At 38.3% G+C, this 25988-nt stretch overlaps 1 protein-coding gene and 1 long non-coding RNA gene across 2 annotated transcripts; both read left to right on the forward strand.

Moving 5' to 3' along the window:
- Positions 1–5032: 5032 nt before the first annotated feature.
- On the forward strand, positions 5033–18479 carry LOC122985159 (protein NLRC3-like; the record flags this gene model as incomplete). Its single annotated transcript, XM_044355617.1, has 5 exons — positions 5033–5193; positions 5955–6113; positions 10112–10347; positions 10482–12270; positions 18320–18479. Coding segments are annotated over exons 2-5 (2313 nt in total), but the record flags the coding sequence as incomplete, so codon positions are not given.
- A 4807-nt stretch (positions 18480–23286) lies between these two features.
- LOC122985212 lies at positions 23287–25592 on the forward strand. Its single transcript, XR_006404062.1, has 2 exons — positions 23287–23457; positions 24274–25592. It is a non-coding gene; the product is annotated as an uncharacterized LOC122985212 (long non-coding RNA).
- Positions 25593–25988: the final 396 nt, after the last annotated feature.

Below are 25988 nucleotides of genomic sequence, written 5' to 3' on the forward strand. Positions count from 1 at the left end.
AATGTATTTGTAATAATTCACCATGTTTCTTTTTTATTGACTCACAAAAGTACAAAGAGAAAGACAGAAAATAGAGAATTCTGACAGTTAATGAAGAAACAACTGAGTCCTACCATCTCTAACGCTCCCAAAACAATGTGAAAATCTGAAGCAAGCCTTTACCCTCAAACAATATCAGTCATAAACCTTATTAATGTCCTTCAATTCTCACTGTACTTACATCTTACAGCACAGGCAGCATGCAGTGTTCATACTGTAGAGCAGCACTGACAGAAGAAGAAGACAACAACTATTCAATTCATTCAAATAAAGAGAAAAAAGTCAAATCAAATGAAAAGGTTGGATTGATTTGTATTGTGACATTAAGGACTTTTCCACTGGTGCTCATGTTTCATGGATTCTGTCTCATTATTTTACAGTCTAAAAGCTTCCTTTTCTAACTTCATCATTTCTGTAGCTTCAGTCATCCATTCTTTCTGAGTTGGCATATTTCAAACAATACAGTTATTGATGATGACCTTCTTAGTGAGCGTACATAGAGAAAGATCTTTTTACCACATTTCTTTAGTGACAAACTACAACATCCTGCTTTCTGTCACAGATGTAATAATCAAACAAACTTCTTCTGCTGCAACAAAAAGACGCATCAAAAGTAGATTTTCTTTCAAAAAGTCACTAAAACAAAAACTGATCAATCTCACATAGATAAAAGCTTTTTTACTTCTTCTTTTTTAATATATTTTATCATCCAGTTTTATATACAATACCAGCCAAAACCTTGGACACACCTTCCCATTCACTTCAATGAGAAAGTCTGTCCTGTATATTTTTATTATATTTTATTTTTAGCTATTTATTTTAACTTTTTTTTATAGTAAATTACTTTCATCTTTTCAAACACAGTTTTCAAACGTAGTTTTTATATTTTGCTTGTTTTGCTTTTTCTTGTGCAACTTGATTTTAAATAGTTGTTTTGTAGGAAGGAAAAAGCTGATGGGACCCAAATAAAAAAGAGAGAATAAATGCTTCTTAGCCCCTCCCACAGGAAACAAACTATTAACATGTTGTTGTTTTGTTTTGTTTTGTTTTGTTTTTGTTTTAATACACTGTTTCCCAAAGTCCAAGATGACGTCATCAAATGTCTTGTTTTGTCCACAACTCAAAGATATTCAGTTTATTGTCATAGAGACTAAAGAAAGCAGAAAATATTCACATTTAAGAAGCTGCAATCAGAGAATTTGGAACAGAAATATATCTTTGAATGTTTGTGATGTTCTATATGTCCAAAAGTATGTGGACAGCTGAAAATTGCTGTAAGGTCCTTCCCCAAACTGTCATCAAGGTTTATTGTGTAAAATATCACTGTATGCCGTAGCTTTAAGATTTTCCTTCATTGAGACTAAGTGGCTTCAACCAAACCAGGAAACAAAAGGACACTAAAGTATGAGGCTCCCAACCAGGGAGTCAGGACCCCCACAAAGACTCACAAGATCAATCCATAGAAAATCATCAAAAACATATTTCTGCTGCACAAACACAAAAGGTTGACTTTTCTCCATGCTGGCAGACGTGGCTTAGAGGATGAACCCTAATAACTTTAGTGATCCTCTGACTGTCCATCATGTATCATCAGCTCAGCATTTAATTTGTCAATACTTTGCTTTATGAGCAAATACCTTCAGAAGGAATGACGTTCCCATCAGCCACAGAACATGTTAACATGCTGCACTAAGATGGTGAAGACGCTAAACATTATACCTGCTGTATATCAGCATGTTAGCATTGTCATTACACGTATGTTTGTTAGCATGCTGACATCATTTTATGTCTCCAGGACTCAGAAAACAATATAATCTGATCTGAACTGCTCACAACCAACAGACAGATGCAGCCTGTGATGCAGAGTCACAAGTAGACAGTTTTAGGGGGAAGGAACCACTCAGCTGTCCCTTTACTTTTGGCCATATACTTTATAATCAAAGCACAAAGGGCCACTTACTAGCATGGAAGCTTTCAAGCAGATCTCATGGCCTTCATTCAGTGAATAGAGCTGTTGTGTCTGTGATATTTGACCTTTAGTTTAGTTTAGTTTCATCTTTGTGCTTAGATCAGATTTTCTCCATCAAATATTGTTTCTGAAGCTCATGAATGAACATCCACAGTCAGTTGATCATTTTTGATTTCATCTCAGATTATTTCACTTGTTAAATACTAAACCCAGTTTGGACTTTGATGTTTTTTGGTGAAAGCTTCATATTATTGATGTGAAGTTTTGTGAACTGTGGTTGTGTTGAAGGAAGCTGCTCTGTTAAGTCCAGTGTTGATATTCAAGCATCTGATCACAGAAACACGTTGATGGAAGACTGAGAATCTTAGTAGTGTTTAGTTTTGGACTCTTATTCCTTGACAGTGGACATCTCTGAGCATGTTGTAGCCTGATGTTAAGTGTCTCTGTAGCTGCTGCTCATTTTGATAGAAAATACAATCTACATGGTGCAGCATTAAACCAATGATACACGTATGTTTAGATTCATCTGTCATGGTATTTAATAATAATATTAAATATTGTATTTTCTTCACTGAGCGTCAGTCTGTCCAACATTTACTCTGCAGATCTGTTCACATCAGCATGAAAACATATGTTTATTATTAATATTAGGATATTTTTTGCCCTTATTGTAGCTGTAATGAACACTGTCATTCAAAACATAAATGAGGTAGATATGAGATGATATGATCCACCTGGAGTGTTGTAGAAAATCATTTGAACTGTGAGATGAAGCAGACAGAAAGTGGAGTTTCAGCACTGGACTGTCAGACTGTAGATGCTGTTTTTCTGTTTTCTGTTTGTCCAGCAGCAGTTCTGTTTCCTCTCTGCTGACGTGGAGCTGGACTCAAACTGACTCAGGAGGGAACCAGTAGCATCTCATGGTGCTCAAAACACAGCGAGCAGTCCTAATCTGAGCAAATACTACCTGGGATTAATGATGTAGAAGTCTGTCTGTGTGTGAGACAATTCCAGCTCAGCCTGGAGGTCTTCATGGGTCCAATAAAACAGACCTGCCTGTGTTCATACATGAAGTTTGAACAAACAAACCTGTGAAGACCTGAAGCTCAGCCGTCTGTTTCATGTTGATTTTCCTCCTTATTTTGTATCAGTGTACAATCAAGAGTCTGAATGTTTGCTGTAAAACTCCCAAAAAACAAAGCAAATGTGCTCACAGAGGTGGACTGATGACTGAAGCAGATTTTCTTTATTTTAACTTTATACTCATTTCAAAGACATTTTCAGCTTCATTTTTAGGACATTTTACAGACAGAAATGGGGGAAAGTGTTAAGATGGTTTGGTTGGCATGCAGTCAATATACTGAGATTCATATGTAGTTCTTCATTTGAATAATAATAAAATCAATGAGTTTTCAGTGTGTAGTTTTGTGTCAGTGGATATATCAGCATATCAGGTTGTTTATTTAATTACACCCTCCTCTCTGTAAAATGTCCTGAAAATTACACCTTAAATATCTGCTAATTAACTGTTAAATAAAGCCTCAGCTAGATTTTTAATGAGGATAAAACATATTTATTCACATTTAGCCAGCTGTAATTGTTAATGAAGTATGTTGTGCTTTAGTACTTTGATAGATTTAGTGGAAGTTTGACTCAACATAGTAGATAGTTGATGAACTAGTGTAGCTGGTGAGCAGCTAATTACCAGCAGTGGAAGAAATACTCAGATCCTTTACTGCAGTAAAAGTCATGTGTTGTATTTGAAAAGCTTGTTATATTATCCATTGTGTCAAATCTTCATCTGAAAAGTAACTAAAGCTGTCAAATAAATGTAGTGGAGTAGAAAGTACAATATTTCCCTCTGAAATGTAGTGGAGTGGAAGTATAAAAGTCCATCATGTCATTCAGTAAAGAGTTATTGAAAATGATTCATGGCTGCAACTAAGAATTATTTTTAGTATTGATTAATCCCAAATGTCTGTTCTCAGCATCCAAAGTGATTCTTCAAACTCAGTTTTTACTGAAGAAAATGAATCCCAGTTTAAAGGCTCTACTGCTGACAGGGAATATTTTGATTTTCAACACTTTAATGTGACACTGAAAACTAGTTTGATCTGGTTAATCAGTCGACCTCCAGCTGTTCATCTGAGCTGGAACTGATCTGCTGTAGCTGTTTCATTAACAGCAATTAAAAACATTTTCACATCTTCTGTGATTATTGATGATGATTATTGATGATTGTTCTCAACATCACACACACACACAGCCGCAGTCAGGACAAACCTGTTTCTCTGAGAAGAAAAAATAAACTTGTATCATCAGAACTTTCTCACACACAGCAGAGTCTCTGCCAAACACTAGTGAGTACAGCTGATAATAATTCACAATCATTCTGTTTTTTCAGTCTGACTCCAGAAGGTTTAATTTGACACTGATATGAAACACAGAAGAAGAATCTTACTGCATGTCAGCAACACAAAGATATTAACTTTACTGGCCTTTGTTGTCACATGTTGGTGGGTTTTCTTCCACAGGTTTCCCTGTTTATCATTAGAAATGATTTGGCGCCTTCTGGTGGTGCAAAGATAAACTGAATGATGTCAGTATGAACACAGACAGAGCTGCAACAATTACACAATTCATTGAATAGTTGTTGATTCAACAGAAAATGATTTAATTCGACAGCCAGATTGATTAACCCTTTTGAGTCTTTCAGTTTTGTAAGAAGAAAAAGTCCAAATTCTCTGATTGCAGCTTCTTAAATGTGAATATTTTCTGCTTTCTTTAGTCTCTATGACAGTAAACTGAATATCTTTCTATTGTGGACAAAACAAGACATTTGATGACATCATCTTGTGCTTTAGGAAACACTGTTCAACAGTTGTCACCATTTCCTGACATTTTATAGACTAAACAACTAATCGATACATCGATAATGAAAATAATTGCAAGTTGCAGCTCTAAACAGATTCCATGAACTGTTTTGTTTAAATAGCAGAAGTGGTGAAACAACTCAACTATTGTCTTCTAACAGGTCAGACTGGTTTCAGATACCTTCTACATGTCCCGCCTCCTCTACTGGTGGAGCTGGGACTCATTCCAGGAAACAGCTCACCTGTGGCAAACACTTTTCTGACAGACGTCGAGAGGAGAGTTTTTGTCTTCAGCAGTTTGAACTGTTCACTGTAAGTGTGTTTTGTTTCATAGTTTAAAATTTGTTTTCAGTAACTTCAGGGTTTGTTTCTTGCTGTGTGATGTTTGTAGATCAGAGACAGATCTATTATTTTTATTATTATTATTGATTATTATTTTTAGTACGATGAGGAAGTCTTTGTGTCTGAGTTTGTACCAGAAAGCGAACAGTCAGAAAACTTTTCCGAAAACTCACACACACACACACACACACACACACACACACACGTACGTGACTTCCAGTAAAGAAGAAGAAGGAAGGAGTAAACAGGTAGGGAGTAAAAGTGAAAGTATTCAGTCAGACTCCATTTTAAAGTCAACAGAGCAGAAGGAGGAAAACAGTCTGAGGCAGGGTGAGTGTTCATATCAGGGCTGCTAATAATGACTACTGTCATTATTGATCAATCTGCTGATTATTTTACTGATTAATTGTTTAATTGATCAGAAAAATATGAAATCACAGTGTCGACGTCTTCAAACTTTGTTTCCTTTGTTCTTTTCCTGGTTTCTGCGTCCTCACAGTGATGTAACGTGACACACTGCTGCAGTTCAAATAGAGAGAAGTCACAGTTAAGAACCACACAGATGTTTATCTGAAGTCTGTTTGTTGGATTTAAAGCAGAGTCAAAGTTTATCTTTGTGATGGCTGGAAAACACACATGGTTGTAGTTAAAGTCATGTAAACTAATAAGAAGCTACTAAGTTGAGAGGAAGGACTGGGTTTATTCTACTGTGTATGTGTGTGTGTCTCCAGTGTTACTGGTTTACCTCTCAGACTCCAGAAGATGAAGGATTTGGAGGAAGAGGAGGACGGAGCAGAGTCTCTGATATCCAGCTGTCTGTCTATGAAGAGTGACTGGTCTAAAGATGAACCTCCACTCTTCAGTAATGAACCTGGACCCTCAGACACAAAGTAAGAGACTGTTTCTACTGTAAACTGACCTGAAGATGATTCAGTGTTGAAATATCATTTAAAAACAAACCCATACTATTAGTGAGAGTCTGAAGATCTTCTGCAGCAGGTTTAGACATCTAAATATAAAGTGGCAGCTGATGTGTTTTATTTATTTATTTATGTGTATTTATTGGGACCTTGTACAGTGTTAAACTGTACAAATGTAAAGGAAAACATTTGATGTACTGCACCAGATTTATCTTATAGCTAATTTTCATCTGCAGTCCCTTACAAATAAAACATATAACAGCACAATAACAAACAGAACAAAGCAAAAAACACACAGAACACATTATACAAAATACAAAGCTACACACAACAGCACATCACATACACCCACAATGTCAACTCAAAATTAATAATGTAAACTTGTCAAGTTAAAATTAAATGAAACTCAACATGTGCTCAGCTGCCAAACAGAACAATGGAAAGGAGGATATATAGACTAGCAGGTAATCAGCTGAGAGTGAGTTCAGGTGAGAATGGGTGAGTCCATGTGAAGGAAGTGGATGAGGGCTGATGACCAGTATGGCTCCGGTCAACAGCTTTATTGCAGTTGGCTTTGTTAAGGTTGAACACTTGACTGCCAGCTTATGCTGGATCATCCTTATTATTGGTATCATGTTTGAAGCCCAGACTTTCTTCTCCTCAGAAACTGGGTTGAGGCCAGACTGAAGGGAGTTAAGGACTGTTATGGCCTCATAATCAGCACTGACTAGAGCTGATAAACCAGCTGCAAGTGAGGCCACTGCTGCTCCTACTGGCTCAGGCTGCTCATGTAGCTGCTGTTCCAGCATGTGTCTACCTCACCGCCTTACATATTATGATCATTATTTCACTGTCAGAGGGTCCAGTTTAGTCTCTCTGTGGACTGTAGGTGCAGATTTACCTGTTTGACTTCACCTGTTGACACAGAACACACGTTTACTGGGGTGTATTCCAGAAAGCCTGCTGAGTGGAAAATCTGAGTTTGTTCACCCTGAGATGAAGGAAACTCTGAGTTTTCAGTTCCAGAAAGAGAGATAACTTAAACTCTGGGTCAGTTACCATGGTAACTTAAACTCTGGGTCAGTTACCATGGTTATTGTCTCTGTCTCCTCTTACAGTTTCATTTCCCCATTCATTCAGTCCGTATCAAAGCACATTCATTAGTGGAGGTTTACGGTCTGTCAGAATCTAAATCTTGGTTGGTCTAGTTTAGTTTAGTCACTCAGAACTTTCTAAAGTTACCGCTTTCATGTGCATCAGTCATTTCTTTCAACAGCTTTTTTTTCTCTCAGTCAAATATTCTACAGCATGAATTCATCCTCAGCTCAGAATCAAACCTCTGCGTCCTTCTATTATAACACTGAGACTCTATCAGTTTGTTAGAGCAGCTCCTGACCTCAAATCTTTACTGCACATAATCTGTAATCTCAGTTTCAATTTAAACAATCAGTATGAAGCTTTAGACACGTTGGATCAATGAATAATTATCTCTATCAGTCATGATGTGATTGGTCCACTGATGGAACATCATTCCTATAATATTGGAGATTATATGTTAATATTTCTGAGCAGGATCGTGGTGCAGCTGCAGAATGTAGTTTGTAGTCTGAATGTGTTTTAACAGCATTACAGTGACAATATTTAAATTTACTACATTTGTTGAAGCAGCTGAAATAAAGTCACTGAATGTTGTTGAGCTGAGATACAAATAGATGTTTAAAAAAATCTGCTGTATTTTAACCTCGACGCCTTTTCAAGTACAAATCAGCTGCTTCCTGTGTTTTGTCCGTCAGATTAAAGCTGAACAAATATATTTAAAATGTAATGTAGCTGCAGCCTGATATACAGTCAGATTCCACTTTATCATCATTAAGGAAAAGTAACTTCATTAAATTCACCACTCGCACTTTAAGCTGTAAGTGATTCTAGAAAGCTCAGAGTGACTTTAAATGGTGACACACACACACACACACACACACACACACAAACACACAAACACACACACACACACACACACAAACACACAAACACACACACACACACACACACACAAACACACAAACACACATACACACGTACGTGACTTCCAGTAAAGAAGAAGGGAGGAGTAAACAGGTAGGGAGTAAAGGTGAAAGTTCAGTCTATTCAGACTCCATTTTAAAGTCAACAGAGCAGAAGGAGGAAAACAGTCTGAGGCAGGGTGAGTGTTAATATCAGGGCTGCTAATAATGATTACTGTCATTATTGATCAATCTGCTAATTATTTCACTGAATTATTGTTTAGTTGATTAAACTGTGTCAGAAAAATATGAAATCACCGTGTTGACGTCTTCAAACGTTGTTTCCTTTGTTCTTTTCCTGGTTTCTGCGTCCTCACAGTGATGTAACGTGACACACTGCTGCAGTTCAAATAGAGAGAAGTCACAGTTAAGAACCACACAGATGTTTATCTGAAGTCTGTTTGTTGGATTTAAAGCAGAGTCAAAGTTTATCTTTGTGATGGCTGGAAAACACACATGGTTGTAGTTAAAGTCATGTAAACTAATAAAAAGCTATTAAGTTGAGAGGAAGGACTGGGTTTATTATACTGTGTATGTGTGTGTGTCTCCAGTGTTACTGGTTTACCTCTCAGACTCCAGAAGATGAAGGATTTGGAGGAAGAGGAGGACGGAGCAGAGTCTCAGATATCCAGCTGTCTGTCTATGAAGAGTGACTGGTCTAAAGATGAACCTCTAAACTTCAGTAATGAACTTGGACCCTCAGACACAAAGTAAGAGACTGTTTCTACTGTAAACTGACCTGAAGATGATTCAGTGAGACGGTTTCATTAAGGTTGTAGTGTAGATATGAAGGAAACACAGTGGAAAGAAATAATGAACTACCTTCCATTCAGCTGTAATCTAGAACAGATCTTCATGAACATGTTAACCAGAGACAGAGACAGGGCTGCTATTGCTATTTGATTTTCCAGTCTAACAATCTAAAGTAGTAGCAGGTAACCCAGGGTGATATTTACTAAGGATTTAGTAACAAGTCACATTGTGTCTCCTTATTTACTAAAGGACTGCACCGGGGTTTTGTGCAGGTAAAATGGAAGAAAATGGAGTGTTTGGTCTCCTGCAATACAGAATGTGTCTTAACGTGTTCCTGTTCAAAGACACAAAATATGGGAGGAAGTAATGGAAATGTATACAAACAGCCTGCTGCAGCTGATTTATCACTGCAGACTGACCACTGCAGCAGAGGAAACTGAGTCTGACATTTAACGTTTGGGAAAAGTCAAATGTGTAAAACTGTTGTATCACACTGACACAGAGGGAGAGAGATTATAGCAGAAACAGTGAGAGAGAGAAACACAGATGAAAAGATGCATTATGAAGATATTTAGCAGAGCTCTCTGTTCAGCACCACAACACAAGACTAAAGAGCAGCAGTCTGTTATTTTTCTGTTTTGCTCAGTTGCCTCCTGCTTATTTTTCCTGACTTTTAATGTCTCATAGTAGCTTAAAGGAGCCCTGTGGAGTTTTCTTGTTAACAGACAAAAGTCATGTTTACATTGACTTACTGACCAAAACACATTGTGTGAATCCTTGTGGTCTAACAAATGTGTTGAATCCATTTCCCTCCTCATGAAACATTTGCAAAGTCGATTTTTGAAGCTAGTATTTTAAATCCTGCATTGTTTACATCCATGTTTACTAGTTTGCACTCTTCTTCTTCTTCTCTGCCTTTGCTGGCACATTGTTGTGTCTGTCTAATTACTTCTGAACCCTTGTAATTATACTATATATTATTTTATTTAAATTGAATGTGCTGAAGCTCAGAGCCTGAAGAACAAAAAACTGTGTAACTGTACAAATACTGACAGTCTGGACTGTTTATGTAGGGAAAGAGCTGCATCAACTTGTGAGCTGTCGGTTGGCCACCACTAATGTCATATATCATTAAGAATGTGCTCATGTCCACAGAGAGAGGAAGAGGAGGGGTGTTTCTGTGGAGGAGCAGCTGTCCTGCTGTTCTTTGTGTCAGGGCATCCTGAAGGATCCAGTCTCTACCAACTGTGGACACTGGTTCTGCAGACAGTGCATCACCTCATACTGGGACCAGTCTGCTCCATCAGGAGACTCCTCCTGTCCCCAGTGCGGAGGAAGATCCAGAACAAGACCTGGACTGCAGACAGACAGTCAGACCAGCACTGTACAAAGTAAGACTGAAGATCTGTCTGCTGATGTCATCGTCTCTGAAAACAGGACAGGAATCTACCTCCTCTATCCTGCTGAAAATTAACACAGTCAGACATATTTCTTTTTAATTATACATTTTATTCTTCTCTTTCAGCAGAAAGTGGTCTGCAGGAGGTTTTAGATGAACATAAGATCAGTCTGAGGAGGAGATGTGAATGCGTGACTGAAGGAACTGATGAAGCAGGAAGTGAAACCCTCCTCAACAGGATCTACACTGAGCTCTACATCACAGAGGGACAGAGTGAAGACGTTAATACCCAACATGAGGTGAGGCAGCTTGAAGCAGCTTCCAAGATGGAGACCCTCCATGACACTCCAATCAGGTGTCACGACATCTTTAAAGTCTTACCTGACCAACAGAAACACATCAGAGTCGTTCTGACCAACGGCGTCGCTGGCGTTGGAAAAACCTTCTCAGTGCAGAAGTTCACTCTGGACTGGGCAGAGGGCTCGGAAAACCAAGATGTCAGTCTGGTGATTCCGCTTTCGTTCAGGGAGCTGAACTTGATCAAAGATGAGCAGTACAGTCTGCTCATGCTGATCCATGATTTCCATCCAACATTACAGAAGGTCACAGCAGAGAAGCTCGCTGTCTGGAAAGTTTTGTTCATCTTTGACAGCCTGGATGAAAGCAGGCTTTCACTGGATTTCAACAACAGGAAGGTCGTGTCTGATGTCACACAGAAGTCATCGGTCAACGTGCTGTTGACAAACCTCATCGAGGGGAAGCTGCTTCCCTCGGCTCTCGTCTGGATAACTTCCCGACCTGCAGCAGCCAATCAGATCCCTCCTACATGTGTTGACAGGGTAACAGAAGTACGAGGCTTCACTGACGCCCAGAAGGAGGAGTACTTCAGGAGGAGATTCAGTGATGAAGAGCTGTCCAGCAGAATCATCTCACACATCAAGACATCCAGGAGCCTCCACATCATATGTCTCATCCCAGTCTTCTGCTGGATCACTGCTACAGTTCTGGAGCACATGTTGACTACAGACCAGAGAGGAGAGCTGCCCAAGACCCTGACTGACCTGTACTCACACTTCCTGCTGGTTCAGACAAAGAGGAAGAAGCACAAGTATGATGAAGGACATGAGACGAGTCCACAGGAGCTGACGGAGGCTGACAGGGAACTTCTTCTGAAGCTGGGGAGGCTGGCGTTTGAACAACTGGAGAAAGGAAACATCATGTTCTACCAAGAAGACCTGAAGAAGTGTGGTCTTGATGTCACAGAGGCCTCGGTGTTATCAGGAGTTTGCACAGAGATCTTCAAAAGAGAGAGTGTGATCTTCCAGAAAACAGTCTACTGCTTTGTTCATCTGAGTGTTCAGGAGTTTCTGGCTGCAGTCTACATGTACCACTGTTACACCAGCAGGAACACAAAGGTACTGGAGGACTTCCTGGGAAAATACTACACTTACTCATCTCTGGATAACTTCCTGATGAGAGCCATGAAGAAGTCTCTCAGAAGTGAAAATGGCCACCTGGACCTGTTTGTTCGCTTCCTTCATGGCCTCTCTCTGGAGTCCAACCAGAGTCTCTTAGGAGGCCTGCTGGGTCAGACAGAGAACAGTCCAAAAATCATCCAGAGAGCCATCAACAACCTGAAGATGATGAACACCCACAGAATCTCTCCTGACAGAAGCATCAACATCTTCCACTGTCTGATGGAGATGAACGACCGCTCAGTACATCAGGAGATCCAAGAGTTCCTGAAGTCAAAGAACAGATCAAAGTATCTCTCTGTGATTCACTGCTCAGCTCTGGCCTACATTCTGCAGATGTCAGGGGAGGTTCTGGATGAGTTGGACCTGAAGAAGTACAACAGATCACGGGAGGGACAACTGAGAATGATCCCAGCTGTGAGGAACTGCAGAAAGGCTCGGTAAGTCCAGATGTGATTATCAACATTATAAAGCTGCCATCAGTATTACAGTAAAGATTCACACATGCATACTATCAAAGTGTTAAACATGTGTTACACCTGCTTGTTGCCAAAGTTATACATGAGTAGTGCTTCATTACAAGGAGTACCTGCAAGCACATTCACATGTGTCAAGACATCCTCATCACAAGGAAAACATATTTCTATTCACATTAATGTTTTTATTTTCATAGTGATGAGGATATCTTGACACATTGATTATGTCACTGGTCATTTTGATATAAATATCCTTCATTTCCATCCTGTGGGTATTTGTCTGAGGAAGACCTGTAATCAGTTGAAATGTTACCAGTAAATTTTTAAATGGAGATGTGATTCCAGTGTGTGAGTTCTCCTTGTATCCCAGTTGAATAGATTTTGTATCTAGCACCTATCCCACTGAGGGTTTGTGGATGTGAACACGACGACTTTGACTTATAATGCTTCACTTCATGTTCTTCAGATGTTCAAATGCTATGAGAGCAAGAAAAACTTATTATTGTTGGTGCGTTTATACCTCACATTAGTAAACACAGTTATTCTGTTTATTTATAACGATTTCACAGTTTATTGTTCACCTTCTAGTTTTCTTCCTTTGGGTTTAATACAAATCCAGCAAAATATCTTCAGGTTTGAAGTTTTAGTTGAAAATGTTTAAAGAGTCATTATTTCATCACAACAGACAACAGTATTTTCCAGTGGACAGTACCTGCTGTACCTTTCTATAATGTGTCTGTTTATTTTATATACAGACACATACATGTAATATCTGTGATCTGCTGCAGCTACCAGCTTGTATGAAGCCTGAGAGGCGAAACCCAGGGCATAAAAAGTCTACAAAGCTCTTCCTGCTGATAACACTTAATTGCTGTGAGTGCACGGTGATAATTGAAGCTTCAGTTTGAAACTGCTCAGGTTTTATGAGCAAGACAATTTCATTTTAACTTCGTGGAGACGCTCTGATATGATGGGTGCTTCTCATGACCTTATTTCATGTCTTCTCTCTCCTCGGGTGACCCGGAAATTGATCTGGAAATTGGTCTCATCATGAAGGATGTTTGAATTTTCTTATTTCTGTTTGGAGGAGAGAGGAGGCTGCCTGAAGGAGGGAGTAAACAGTACACAAGATCATCCTTCATCTTTTATCAAACTGACACAACCCTTTATTGGAAATCTGTAGTGATTAGACGCAGCAGCTGATCAGACTGATCTGATATTACATCACTAACATCTCAGTTTTATATCAAGACAAATAAGAGAACCAACTCAGGTGTAATATCACTCCCAAGTTTAGATGTTTTGTTTTCTGATTCTCAGTCTATTTAACATTTTGGATTAAAATTTTCACTGTAAGTCTGATTAATAAAGGAAGCATAAAACAACTTTCATCATTCACTAGAAAGTGTATTATTTTTATATTCCTTCTACTAATTTAGCCTGTGTCATGGATGATATAGTCAGGGAGGGAAGGTGAGTCTGCTGTCTGTCAGCATAAAACACATTTAATTAAATATCAGTTTCTATGAGGCTGAAAATCCCTGTGCGTCAGGTATGTTGTGAAGAGCAGAGCAGGTGGACCCAAACACAGGAGACTGCAGGCAACAGGAACTTGAAGAATAAATCTTTATCCAGAGGGATGTTCCATCAAGCTGGCTGACGGGATAGCCTGGTTTATTTCAATAAGCCTTGATAATTTAAGTGAGAGTTCGTTCCATCACCGCGGCTTCTATGAGTCCCAGCTCAGTAACCATGGTAACTTAGTCAGCAGAACTAGCTGCTCCATGGCAGGTTAACGGTCAAACTTAATTCAGCTGCGTGTCAAAGAATGTCTGACGGACGGAAACAGACTCTCAAAAGACGGTTCCATCAAGAGTCTTTTCACACTCACAACCCTTTTATTTAAAAGCTCAGCATTTATAATTTAAGAAATAAAAGTGTGCCAGCGTTATTTTGAAGTTATTTATTTATTCATTCACTCATTTTGTTCAAGCTGTGAAGACAAAAAGAAAATGAAATAAAGTCCAAACCATGACCTTCTGCTGTGTTTAAATGTATACAGTATTAACTGCTTATAGTGATCACAGTTACAGTGATCAACTGTTTATATGGATCAAAAAGCTCTGAGACAGAATCATTCATATACAACATTTATGCTGTTTAAATACCACCTATAGAAATCAAGTAGTCCACCTACAGTGATCATTTTGGGTCTCTTCATACATGACAACATGTGGAAAAACATTTTAAACCACGTAAATCTATTTTTGTACTTTACTCCCATGATAAGTGGCTGCTGCTGCGTGAACACTGACATCATGACAGAGACAGAAAGTCATTTTCGGGGGGGGGGGGGGGGGGGGATTTAAGTAAATTTCACCACTATCTTCGTCTATAATAAGGAACCTGCTGCTTCAAAAATGTGCACACTACATTTGAAACAGCTGTACTTTATTTTGAAACAGTCATTAAAATTCAGTAACTTTATATTCATGTAGGCTAATAAATATACAAATGTCAATGAGATGGTATTCTACATGACAAATGTTACACCCATCCCATGTAGCTATTTAGTTAGCAACTGTAACTCTAACAAGTGTTGTAGTACTATGGGCGGGGCCCTGGGTACGTTTACCTGTGGCTGGCTGTGCTAACCTGGCTGACATAAGTGAAATGACCAGCTTTAAAACTTTTTAACAAGACTATGAACTAGAAATATATGGCGGTGCTTCCACAGCAGGAATGTATAGTAGCAATCACCGATTTTAAATCCCACTAAGAATTATGTTTTTAAGTACTATTCCCAACTCACACCTTAATGAAATGTAAATACGACACACACACAATACTTTAAATGCAAATAATGAATTTAGTCAATGAAAACAAATATTTAAACCAATTAATAAAAATAAACAGGTATAAAAATATTACACAAAAATAATATTACACACTCACACGCACACACTCACTCTGCAACCACAATAAAATAGTGTCCTTAAAACCAAAACAAAACGTTGCAGGCCTGAGTCGCTTCACTTGCAAACGCAAGCTGTCAAATAAAATAGCACATGCACTGGTTAATTGTTACTCACAAATCCCTGAGTTGAAACATGGGTGAAGGATGAGGAACGAGGCGATGCATGATGAGGGGAATGATTTGAACTGAGTTAGGTTACAGGCTGGCGGACGACAACAGTCCAGACGAAGTGATAGCTGAGCGGGAGACATCTACTCTTCCAGAGAGTCAAAGGAGTGTTTCCAGAGGGTTGAACTACGAAGCAAGTTCAACATATCCAGGCTTTCTTTATGTGAGCTGGCTCGACAAACCCTAAACTCACGATCAGAGATAAGTGGTATCACGACAGTGGTTATGAACTTTCTTTGTTAACTCAGGCTTTCTGCTTCAGGTTCTGTGCTGTTCCCCATGAAAGGGGGCGTTTGGCGTCATTTGACTCTTTTTCCACACAAAATAGACCGATTGCGTGTCGCCTACTTCAGTCAGGAGGGACAGGTCATTATAACGGAGAGCAATGAAGAATATAAATACATTATCACAGCAAAAAGCAACGCTGTTTCTGAACATAAGGCAAGAGAGGAATGCTGGCAGGAAATTGCGGCACTTTTCATCACTGATTTAAGCCAAAACTCGGAACATAACCTGCTCCGGACCAGGTTAGGTTTGCAGCATCAGTTACCATGGTGATCTAGCCAGGTTAAAAGAGAGCCACATTTGTGACATTGAAAACCCTGGCTTTAGGCTCAACATACCTCGCTAACCCACTAATCTCGCTTCGTAGTACACCTCTCTGGTCCTCAGTCTTCTGCAGGTTGCTATTATGTCCGTTAACCGTCGGTAAACTCTGCATCCACTGAAGTAATGAACATAAACAGTCTTCAACAGCGTATACAAACTTCACACAGCTCCTGTTTGTCGTCTGACTAGCCCATGGCTTTACTGTACGGGGTCTCCTCAACATCCCACCCCTCCACCTTTCCAATTGGCTGACAGGTCGGTCACAACCAGTGCAATTAACAAAATGTTAAGATTGACAACTTTAGGCCCTCTAGGGTTAGGCTGTGAGATAAACACGCTATTCTTATGTGTACAGCAAACAAACTACTTGAACTGCATGAACTTCACCCACACAATGACAAAGATTCATTCATCTGCCTATAACGTGTTTTTAATTCCCTAAGAACTGTATTTATCATTCAACTTAAGTGGTTTTTAATAGAATACTTTTTAAACATTTTAAAATTATTTATTCATCTATTTATTAACATATTTATTTTTCTAAAATGAAACATTCAAGATCATTATGAGTGGCTTCTACTGTACTTATATCCTTCTCCAGTTTCCAGTTAATTTTTAACTTTCAGTGATGCTTGTAAATGGATCCTGTGAAAGAGAAAATGTGTCAAATAGTATGGTAATGTTGGTAAGTTGGTTCTCTTAAGTTGACTACACCATAAATTTAATTATACATCTGATATTATCCAGTCTAGTGATAATATAACCACAGTCACTGATCTGAATGCTCATTTATTAACAAATAAAGATAAAACCATGAACAGGGACAAGCGCTGCTCTTCACTTTCACCATGCAGGCTCATCAAGCTGAATGCAGGGATTGAACCGTCAACCTTCTAGTAACAAGTTCACTCCTCTAAACTTTAGGCCATCACTACCTGCCTACAGGTATGCATTTAATCTGTCATCAGTTTTGTGCCAAGTCATCTCCTTCACCTTGTTAATTGTAGCAATATTTCTCTTTTTGGTGAAAACTCCTTTATATTCTTCATATAGTTTCATCAGCAGGTTTGTTCTGCTGCTGAGAAGAACACCACTCTAGTTTTCTCTTTCTTTGCAACATAGTATCATCTCTTCGACAATCGACTATTCTGGGCTGCTTACGTACTCTGTGGACGCGCACACTTCAAGCTTATTCCAGTCTGGATAGACTTAGCGTTGACTAGACGCAGCTAAGCTGCGTTAGTGGAACAACTTGAGCCTCAAGTGAAAGTTGACGTTAATTCTAGCCAGATTTTTTCAAGTAAGTGCGGCTTTCTTTAGCTGCCCAAATATATTTTAGAAAAAGTTGCTGCCAGTAGAAATGTGTATTCAGTGTCTGAGCAGTTACAAACTGATGGATCTGTTCACAATATAACATGCAGATGTTTGTCAAACAGTTTATTTCAGGAGAAACATGCAGAGATATTTCACGTTGTCTTTTGTCATGTTGGAGGACATCACTACATCACTGTGCTGGCAGTGGTAACTGTACGCTATTATTCATTTTTTAGACAGTACATCACATTTAAACTCCAGCACATCAAAAGACACTGAAGAGCTGTTAACACCTGTAGACTGACAGCTGACGTCACTTCAGATGACGCCTGAAAGGAAAGGACGTCCAAAAACATGTTTCCTTGATTCTTCTTCCCTCACATCTTTTCCTGCATCTCTCCCTTGTATCTTAGGTGGGAGGGACTAAGACACAAGGATACGACTCAAGTGAGCAAAGCAAGGAGACATTTAAGACAAATAAGAAGCAATCACTGTGGACTTTATAGAAGCATAAATGCAACTCCATTTTCTTTGCCTTTGTCTGCAAGATGAAACCAAAACAGAGAATCCCATTAAAAAGTCTGCAGTGCAGCAGCAGAGAGAGTGAGGAGAGTTACTGAATAACTCAATTTTGATTTGAAGGCTAAATCACAACATGACACATTTACATTACGTTCATTTTCAGACACTTTTGTCCAAAGTGACTTACATTTTTTTACATACACGCACAATTTTGGATTGAGTGTGTTGCTCAAAGACACTTGGATATGTGGACAGAAGGAGCTCAAGTTTCAAACCACCAACCTTGTGATTAATGGCTGACCAGCTCTGCCAACAGAGATAACTGAGCTATTCGTCACATCTTAGTTTGTTTAGTGATCAAAATGCCTAGAATCTATATTGATTATTAAAGTGTATATAGTATGTATGTTATCTGCATTACAGACTTGCTGATTGTGGACTCTCAGAGACTCACTGTGAAGTTGTGGCTTCAGCTCTGAAGTCCAACCCCTCCCATCTCAGAGAGCTGAATCTGGGCCGGAACAGTCTGTCTGTCTCAGCAGTGAAGCATCTGTCTGGTGGACTGGAGAGTCCAAACTGTAGACTGGAGACTCTGAGGTCAGTTCACTGACTGTGTTTTCCTCTTGTTCATCTTATATTTACCCAATTTCAATCCATAACGATTTTAGACTTAAAAGTTTTAAATTAAATTTTAAAATTAATTTAATTCATAACACATTTACAAATTACAAGTTTTCAAAGTTTGTCAGTCCAAATGCCTGAACTACGGTGGCCCTGAAGTGCAAATCACAACGACAAATAGGAAAACACAACGACAAATAAGAAAACACAACCGCAAAAGCAGAAAACATAACAACATTAACTTCTAAAAAGGGAGGTACCTTCTATCGACAAAGCTTGTTGCTGATTGGATGTTCTCCCATTGACAAGAATCATCGCTGATTGGACGGTTCCGTTGGGGTCCGAGTAGTCTCCGCCCAGAGCTGTGTTCAACTTGATTCATAACAAGATAAACAATCAATGCATCACTTTGTTTTTCTGTTTTTCGTGTGAATTAAAAACAAAACAAAACATGCTTTTCCCGTTTTAGTCTGCAAATTGCAAAATTCAATCCAGAAAACAACTTGTTTTTTGCTGTAGCATACAAATATGTATATATATATGTATAGATAGATGTATGTATAGGGTGTGATTTGGAGGGAGAATTCCTGTTTGTTTTTTTATCCCCCTCATATGAGGTTATGCTGCTTCACCCAGTGACCATATCTAAAATAAAAATAAAATATTTTTTTATAAAAATCCAAGTAAAGCACTGCAACATGAGAACACTCTATAGTGCAAACAACCACAGAATCAGAAATGGACTTTCGCTGTCAGCACTCGTGCTCCCATGGCAGTCGAGATGACTGCGTCTAGGCTATGTGTTGATGCAGTAAATGGACCAGAGGTTGCCTCTGCACAAGAGCACAGTGCCATTACACACAGCTGTTCACTTTCTTTACCTTCATTAATTCGCCTGAAAATGACACCAGGCTGCTACAAAATAAGCACACACACCTCTACACACAGCAGACTGGTCGGTTATACCTCGATATTCTGCTTTTTATGAAGGAGCGTCCGTTTACCTGAGCTCATCAGCCTCTTTTCCAACTTTGTTTTTACCAAAAGTAGCGTCTCATTTTACTCTTGAAACACATTGAAGTGCAAACACTGTTGTGTAACATTAATTATTAAACTATGCAATAGTTTAGTAAGTAATTTTACATTAGGGTACGAGGTGAGATACATTAAAATCATTGCTGAAATAGCGATTCGATATAATCATATCAATGGCTTCACCAAATTAATTAATTATTTTTTTTACTAGGCCAACTCACTGATGAAAATAACTTCTCCATCTGTCTTCTCTTCAGATTTTTGATGATGTGTGTTCATGTTGTAACACTTTGAACCATCCAGACATTTCCTAAAGACAAGCCTTCTTTTTGTTTACCTGTCGTTATCACGTTTACTACGATTGCGCAACTGTTTCACATCTATGTGACGACTGGCTGAGAGAGCGTTAATCATCACACCCACTGATCTATATTCACCGTTATCCATCCCTTTTGAATGTTGCACTGCTGCACGTACATAGCAGGTGCACATGGAGATGTGCACACAGTCTGTGAGCTTCAGACCCACTACGCTGTTCTTGTCATTGCACTTATTCAGTTAAATTAGGGCCCAAATGTATTTAGCACGTCTGTCCGAGTGGCAGTACTGTGATTTATTCAAATGAATGAATAAAAACTTTTTGGAAAGATCTCCCTCTGATTTTTTTCTCAAATTAGACCCTGCATTTGTCTGTCTGTCTGTCTATCTATCTATCTATGTGTATATATATATATATATATATATATATATATATATATATATATATATATATATATATATATATATATATATATATATATATATATATATTCTATAGCAAAAAACAATTTTAGTCTGCTGATTTGCAGACTAAAACAGGAAAAGCATGTGGATTTTGTTTGGGTTTTTTTTTAATTCACACGAAAAACAGAAAAACGAAAGTAATACATTGATTGTTTATCCTCTTATGAATCAATTCTTCCTGTTAAAAAGACGGGCCGTGTGTCCGTCCAATCAGCGATGATCCTTGTCAATGGGAGAGCGTCCAATCAGCAACAAGCTTTGTCAATAGCAGGTAGCTACCTTTTCCGTTAGAAGTTAGTGTTGTTGTGTTTTCTGCTTTTGCGGTTGTTTTGTTTTGTTGTTTTGTTATTTGTTGTTCTGTTTTGTTATTTGTTGTTGTGTTTTGTTATTTGTTGTATTTTCTTATTTGTTGTTGTGTTTTGTTATTTGTTGTCGTGTTTTGTTATTTGTTGTTGTGTTTTGTTATTTGTTGTATTTTGTTATTTGTTTTTGTGTTTTGTCATTTGTTGTTGTGTTTTGTTATTTGTTGTTGTGTTTTGTTATTTGTTGTGTTTTGTTATTAGTTGTTGTGTTTTGTCATTTGTTGTTGTGTATTGTTATTTGTTGTTGTGTTTTGTTATTTGTCGTGTTTTGTGATTTGTTGTTGTGTTTTGTTATTTGTTGTTGTGTTTTTTGATGTGCTGTTGTGTTTTCCTATTTGTCGTTGTGATCTGCACTTCAGGGCACCGTATTGAACAGCTGGTTTCACTTTGAACTTAGCCACTAATTAAAAAAACATCAAACAAACATCTGCAAGAAAACTGTTGACACACTCACTTTAAACTCATACAGGCCAACAGACACAAAGAGAGTAAATCATATTTCCAAATACAGTTTGTATCTGTTGTCCTGTCTGAGCTGCCACCAACAACAGGCGACGCTTCAACATGTGCATGATGCTTCCTGTCAGAAAATGATGTCACTTTGTGTAGCTGCACCACCAGTAAACAGGAGTATAAATATGGCCCTGCAGGTATATTTGTAAAGGATGGTTCTAGGTTACATCTAGGATTAGGAGAACATGTTTCTCACTGTGCTCAGTGCACATCTGATCAATTTATTGATCAGTGTTGACATGAATATGTGTCTGAATGTTGTGGTGACATTTGGATGATGTCTGTAGAAGGCTAACATGATGATGATCCATAATAACACAATGACAACGTCACTCTGCTCATTTTAGTGAAAAGCTCATTGATGAGGACATAATACTGTTGAACTACACATTTAAAACCTGAACACACCTGATGGATTATGATGGATTTTTATCTACGTCATTTATTCTTTATTCAGAGTGAGGAGCTGCGATTTGTCAGAGATCAGCTGTGCTTCTCTGGTCTCAGCTCTGAAGTCCAACCCCTCCCATCTCAGAGAGCTGGATTTGGGAGGAAACAAAAACATGCAGGGTTCAGGATTGAATCTGCTGTGTGATTTTCTGGAGAGTCCACACTGTAAACTGGAGACTCTGATGTAAGTTCACTGACTGTCTGTTACTATTGTTGATCTTAATGTTTAACAACTGAACCTAATTCATGTACATACATAACTTACATCTATGAAGTTATTTTTTTCCCACATTTTCATTTTTTACTGTACAAAGTTGAGTCTGTAGTTATAAAAGATGACTGATTCTTAAAGAAACTGTAAATGTCCACTGTTAGTTGTTAAAGTCAATTAATGTTTATAATTTTTAGTAAAGAGTCACATCTGTATACAGAAGATCCTCTCAACTAATATCTGTTTTAAATGGTTTAAAAAGTTTATTTGATGAAGGAGAAATGTTTCTTTATTATATTCTTTAATGTGTTTTGATGAATAATGTCTGATCATTGATATTTATCCTTCAGAACACACACACACACACACACACACACACACACACACATGGACACAGAGATCAATGCAGGTGACCTCAGAGTCTCCAGTCCACACTGTAGACTGGAGACTCTGAGGTCAGACACCATTTCTTACTGCTGTGCTGAGATTAATATGATGTGACAGTTGTGGTGACACTAAACTGCAGACATAAAGCTGATATTATGCTGATCCACACTGAGGATCTTAATGGGAAAGTCTATTTTCTTCTTCAGTGCTTTAGTCCATTGACTGTGTCAGAGCAATGTTGAGCTGCACATTTAAAACCTTCATATAACAAGAAAAATCTGCACTGGATAATTCACTCTGAACCACTGAAACTTTTTTTTTCTTTTATATTTGACAGTTTTTAACCTGCATCCTGTTGGGTTCAGGTGTTTGGAGTTTCCATTTTATAAACTTCTACATTCTATAAATCAATCAATCAATCAAACTTTATTTATATAGCACCTTTCAAACAAATAAAATGCAATTCAAAGTGCTGCACAAGTGACTGACAAAACGTAGGATGTTAAAAATGGATTTAGAGACTAATGAACACCAAAGCAATTAAAAAAGCAAAAAAGGTTCAATAAATAAGACAACAATAAAAAAAAATGGGTAGTTAAGATAATAAAATATAAATAATAAAAGATAATACAATCAATAAAAACAACAAAAAGTTGTCAAATACTACACATTATACATAGATTAGTAAAATAGTAAAATGTTAAATATTAAATAGAATAAAATAATCGATAATGATCAACAGTAAAATGTTGATTAATAGAATAAAATAAATAATGATGATAAATAAAATAAGTATAAATAATAAAACCATAAAATGATAAAACACTACATAAAAGCCAGACTAAACAGATGGTTTTTAGTTTATGTTTAAAAATATGTATATTTTCAGCTCCTCTCAGATCCTCTGAAGGCTGTTCCAGCAGCTTCTAAACCTTCTTCAGATCTGAACAGATTATGAAACATTGAATGATTTAAAAAAGGAACTTTGTTTTCTAAAGTGACATCATTTATTCTTTATTCAGATTGGGGTGGTGCAATTTGTCAAAGATAAGCTGTGATTCTCTGGCCTCAGCTCTGAAGTCCAACCCCTCATCCCATCTGAGAGAGCTGCATCTGAGAGGAAACTACCTGCAGAGCGAAGACGTGAAGCTGCTGTCTGATCTTCAAGAGAGTTCAGACTGTAGACTGGAGACTCTGAGGTCAGTAGAGAGTTGGAGTCAGTCCGTGTTGGTTTCAGCAGTATTGTATTAAACACAGTTAGTATCAAAGCAAAGATCCAGTATTTCCTGGTGGACCTTCAACCTTCTCAGTGGTCCTCATCATCAAACTGTCCTACCATCAAATCTGATCTGAAAGTGTTTGTTCTCTCATTTCAACACTTAAGAATTGATCAGTTCATCTTTGTCAGAGCTCTAAGATCAGTCTGACTGCAGCCTGCAAATCATTGGCTCTGATTTTCACACAAGCATCATTACGTTTAGTAACCATGTGGTCTTTATACAGACCAGAACCTCTGCTGAAGTCCAGGAACCACAGCAGCTGTTTAGCTGAGAGCTCTGACTGTCATGTGATGATTTAACAGCAGGAAAGATCTTCAAATCCCACAGAGACTCTGTAGCTTTCAACTTTTCTAACAGTTCACATGTATCAACAGTAAATCCATCAGTAAACTGATGAGTGAATGTCTCTGTTTCTGCAGTAATGATGTGTTCATGACTCTCAGCACTTTATTTCCTCTGTGTACTTCAGTGAAATCTGCAGAGTAAACAGACTTGATAGCAAAAGTCTGTGCAGGTGTGTGAGCTTGGAGCTCAGTGTGTTCACTCCAACACGTTAACATGAGAGCTGAAAGGAAGCAGGCTACGCTGCACAGCTGTTCCACTTCTGGTCTGAACAGGACTGAAGTCCCTGCTGCTCTTTATACTGGATGTGCTGCATCACTGACTGACAGCTGATGAAGTGAGTCTCACTAAACACTGATTTGTGACCTCTGTTGTTTCTTCTTCTCTCATCAGATGGAAGTGATGATGTCTGTCAGAGTGTGAGTGAACATCCAGGAGTGTGTGTTGAGAGAGGATCAGCTGGATCCTGATGATCCATCTGGACCGAAGTCTGGATCTGGATTTTTTCATCTTCACTTAAGTCTCTTAACTGACTACAATCTGAACAGTTATCTCTGGATTTTGTTGAATCAGCACTTTACAGATGTGTTATACATGAGCTGTTTGATGCAGAAAAGATTAAAAACAGGTGTTATAAGTCAGACTCTGACCCTGGGCCCATATTTATCAAGCATCTCAGAATCAGACTGAGAGTTAACGAGGACTAAAACTAATTAATGAAGCAGAAGAGAATTTACTGTGACTGTCAGCAGGAGAAGGATTACTCCTGGGAGAGAGTGAGACATCGCTGTTTTACCACAGTCAGAGCTGCAAAGTAGAAATAATGATGACGTGTTGTAGTTTTCTCACAGTCTCAGCTGGAAATATGAAACAGTGGTAATTTGGTATATTATGTGTATAGGCAGGTAACCAGGCAGGTAACTTACCAAGGTTATGGAACAAAACTATGATGCCAAAATTCATTATAAGATGATATTTACAAAGTGTAAAGAAAGCCTGAGAAATAAATGTAGCCTATATGTTAATGAAGATAACAGGTAATTAGACTCAGCTGTGTGAAATGATCTTGGTTCAGCCACATGGTTTCACAGCCTGTAATAGTGCTGCATCTTGCACATATTGCACAGACACATGTTGCAAACCCTCTCCATGAAGAACATTTTCTCTTCCACTGTCCAATTCCTCTTTCAACTATACCCCAAGTTAACTTGTGTTCTCTACATGAAGGTAAATACAGCGTAACAATAGAAACATATATTGTTCAGGTGCATCCTCCTCTCTCAAATATCAGGCTGTAGCTCTGCTGTTATTTGAAGGAGCCTCATTAAAAAATAAGCCTATAAAATATTTGAGCTGTTGTAATGAAGTTGAGATATCCTTCATTATGCAGCTGACATGATTGTGTGTAAATCAATGTTTTAGTGGGCTGTAACTGAGGACCCTCGTCATGCTCATTATCTTTACGACGTGCATTAAGCCTGATCAAAGTTTGATTCATGACTTCCATCATTGTCGCTTCTGACAGAATCGTCACTGTTGCACAGCTGCATTTTCCCCGTTACCATAAAGTGTAACATTGTGAGGACGTTCTGTATTTATTTAAATGATGTTGTGTAGAAACATCATGTGTTCTCCTCTGCATCACACACAAAGTCAGTCTCACTAATGATTCTGTTTTAGTCCAAACAATCTTTTAATAAGCTCAGTGTCATCAAGCGTTCCCAAAACATCTCTACTCTCAGGGAATATCTCTGCCTGAACTCCATCTCCTGCAGCTCCTAAATATTGGCAGAGATAGGAATCATTTACCAAGTTTGTAAAGTTGATAAAAGGCTTTTTCTCCTAAAAGTAGAAGCAGAGATGCGTCACTCTGATCATTTTTGGCCAGTTAGGAGTGATTTCCTGCTCTGTGACGCTTGATAAATACAGGCCCAGATGTGACAGATGTGACAGATTGGATGTCCACAAATTTCATTCAATTAAATTGTGACAGAATTTATCATTGGTCCAGAAAACCTGCATGCAGGTCAAATCATATCTTGGTTCTGTGGTGAAAAATTTTTTGATTCCAGTCTAAGTTTTGATGATCATATCAGCAGCTCGTCCAG

This window comes from Thunnus albacares, chromosome 7, assembly GCF_914725855.1.
Source record: "Thunnus albacares chromosome 7, fThuAlb1.1, whole genome shotgun sequence".
Lineage (NCBI taxonomy): Eukaryota > Metazoa > Chordata > Actinopteri > Scombriformes > Scombridae > Thunnus > Thunnus albacares.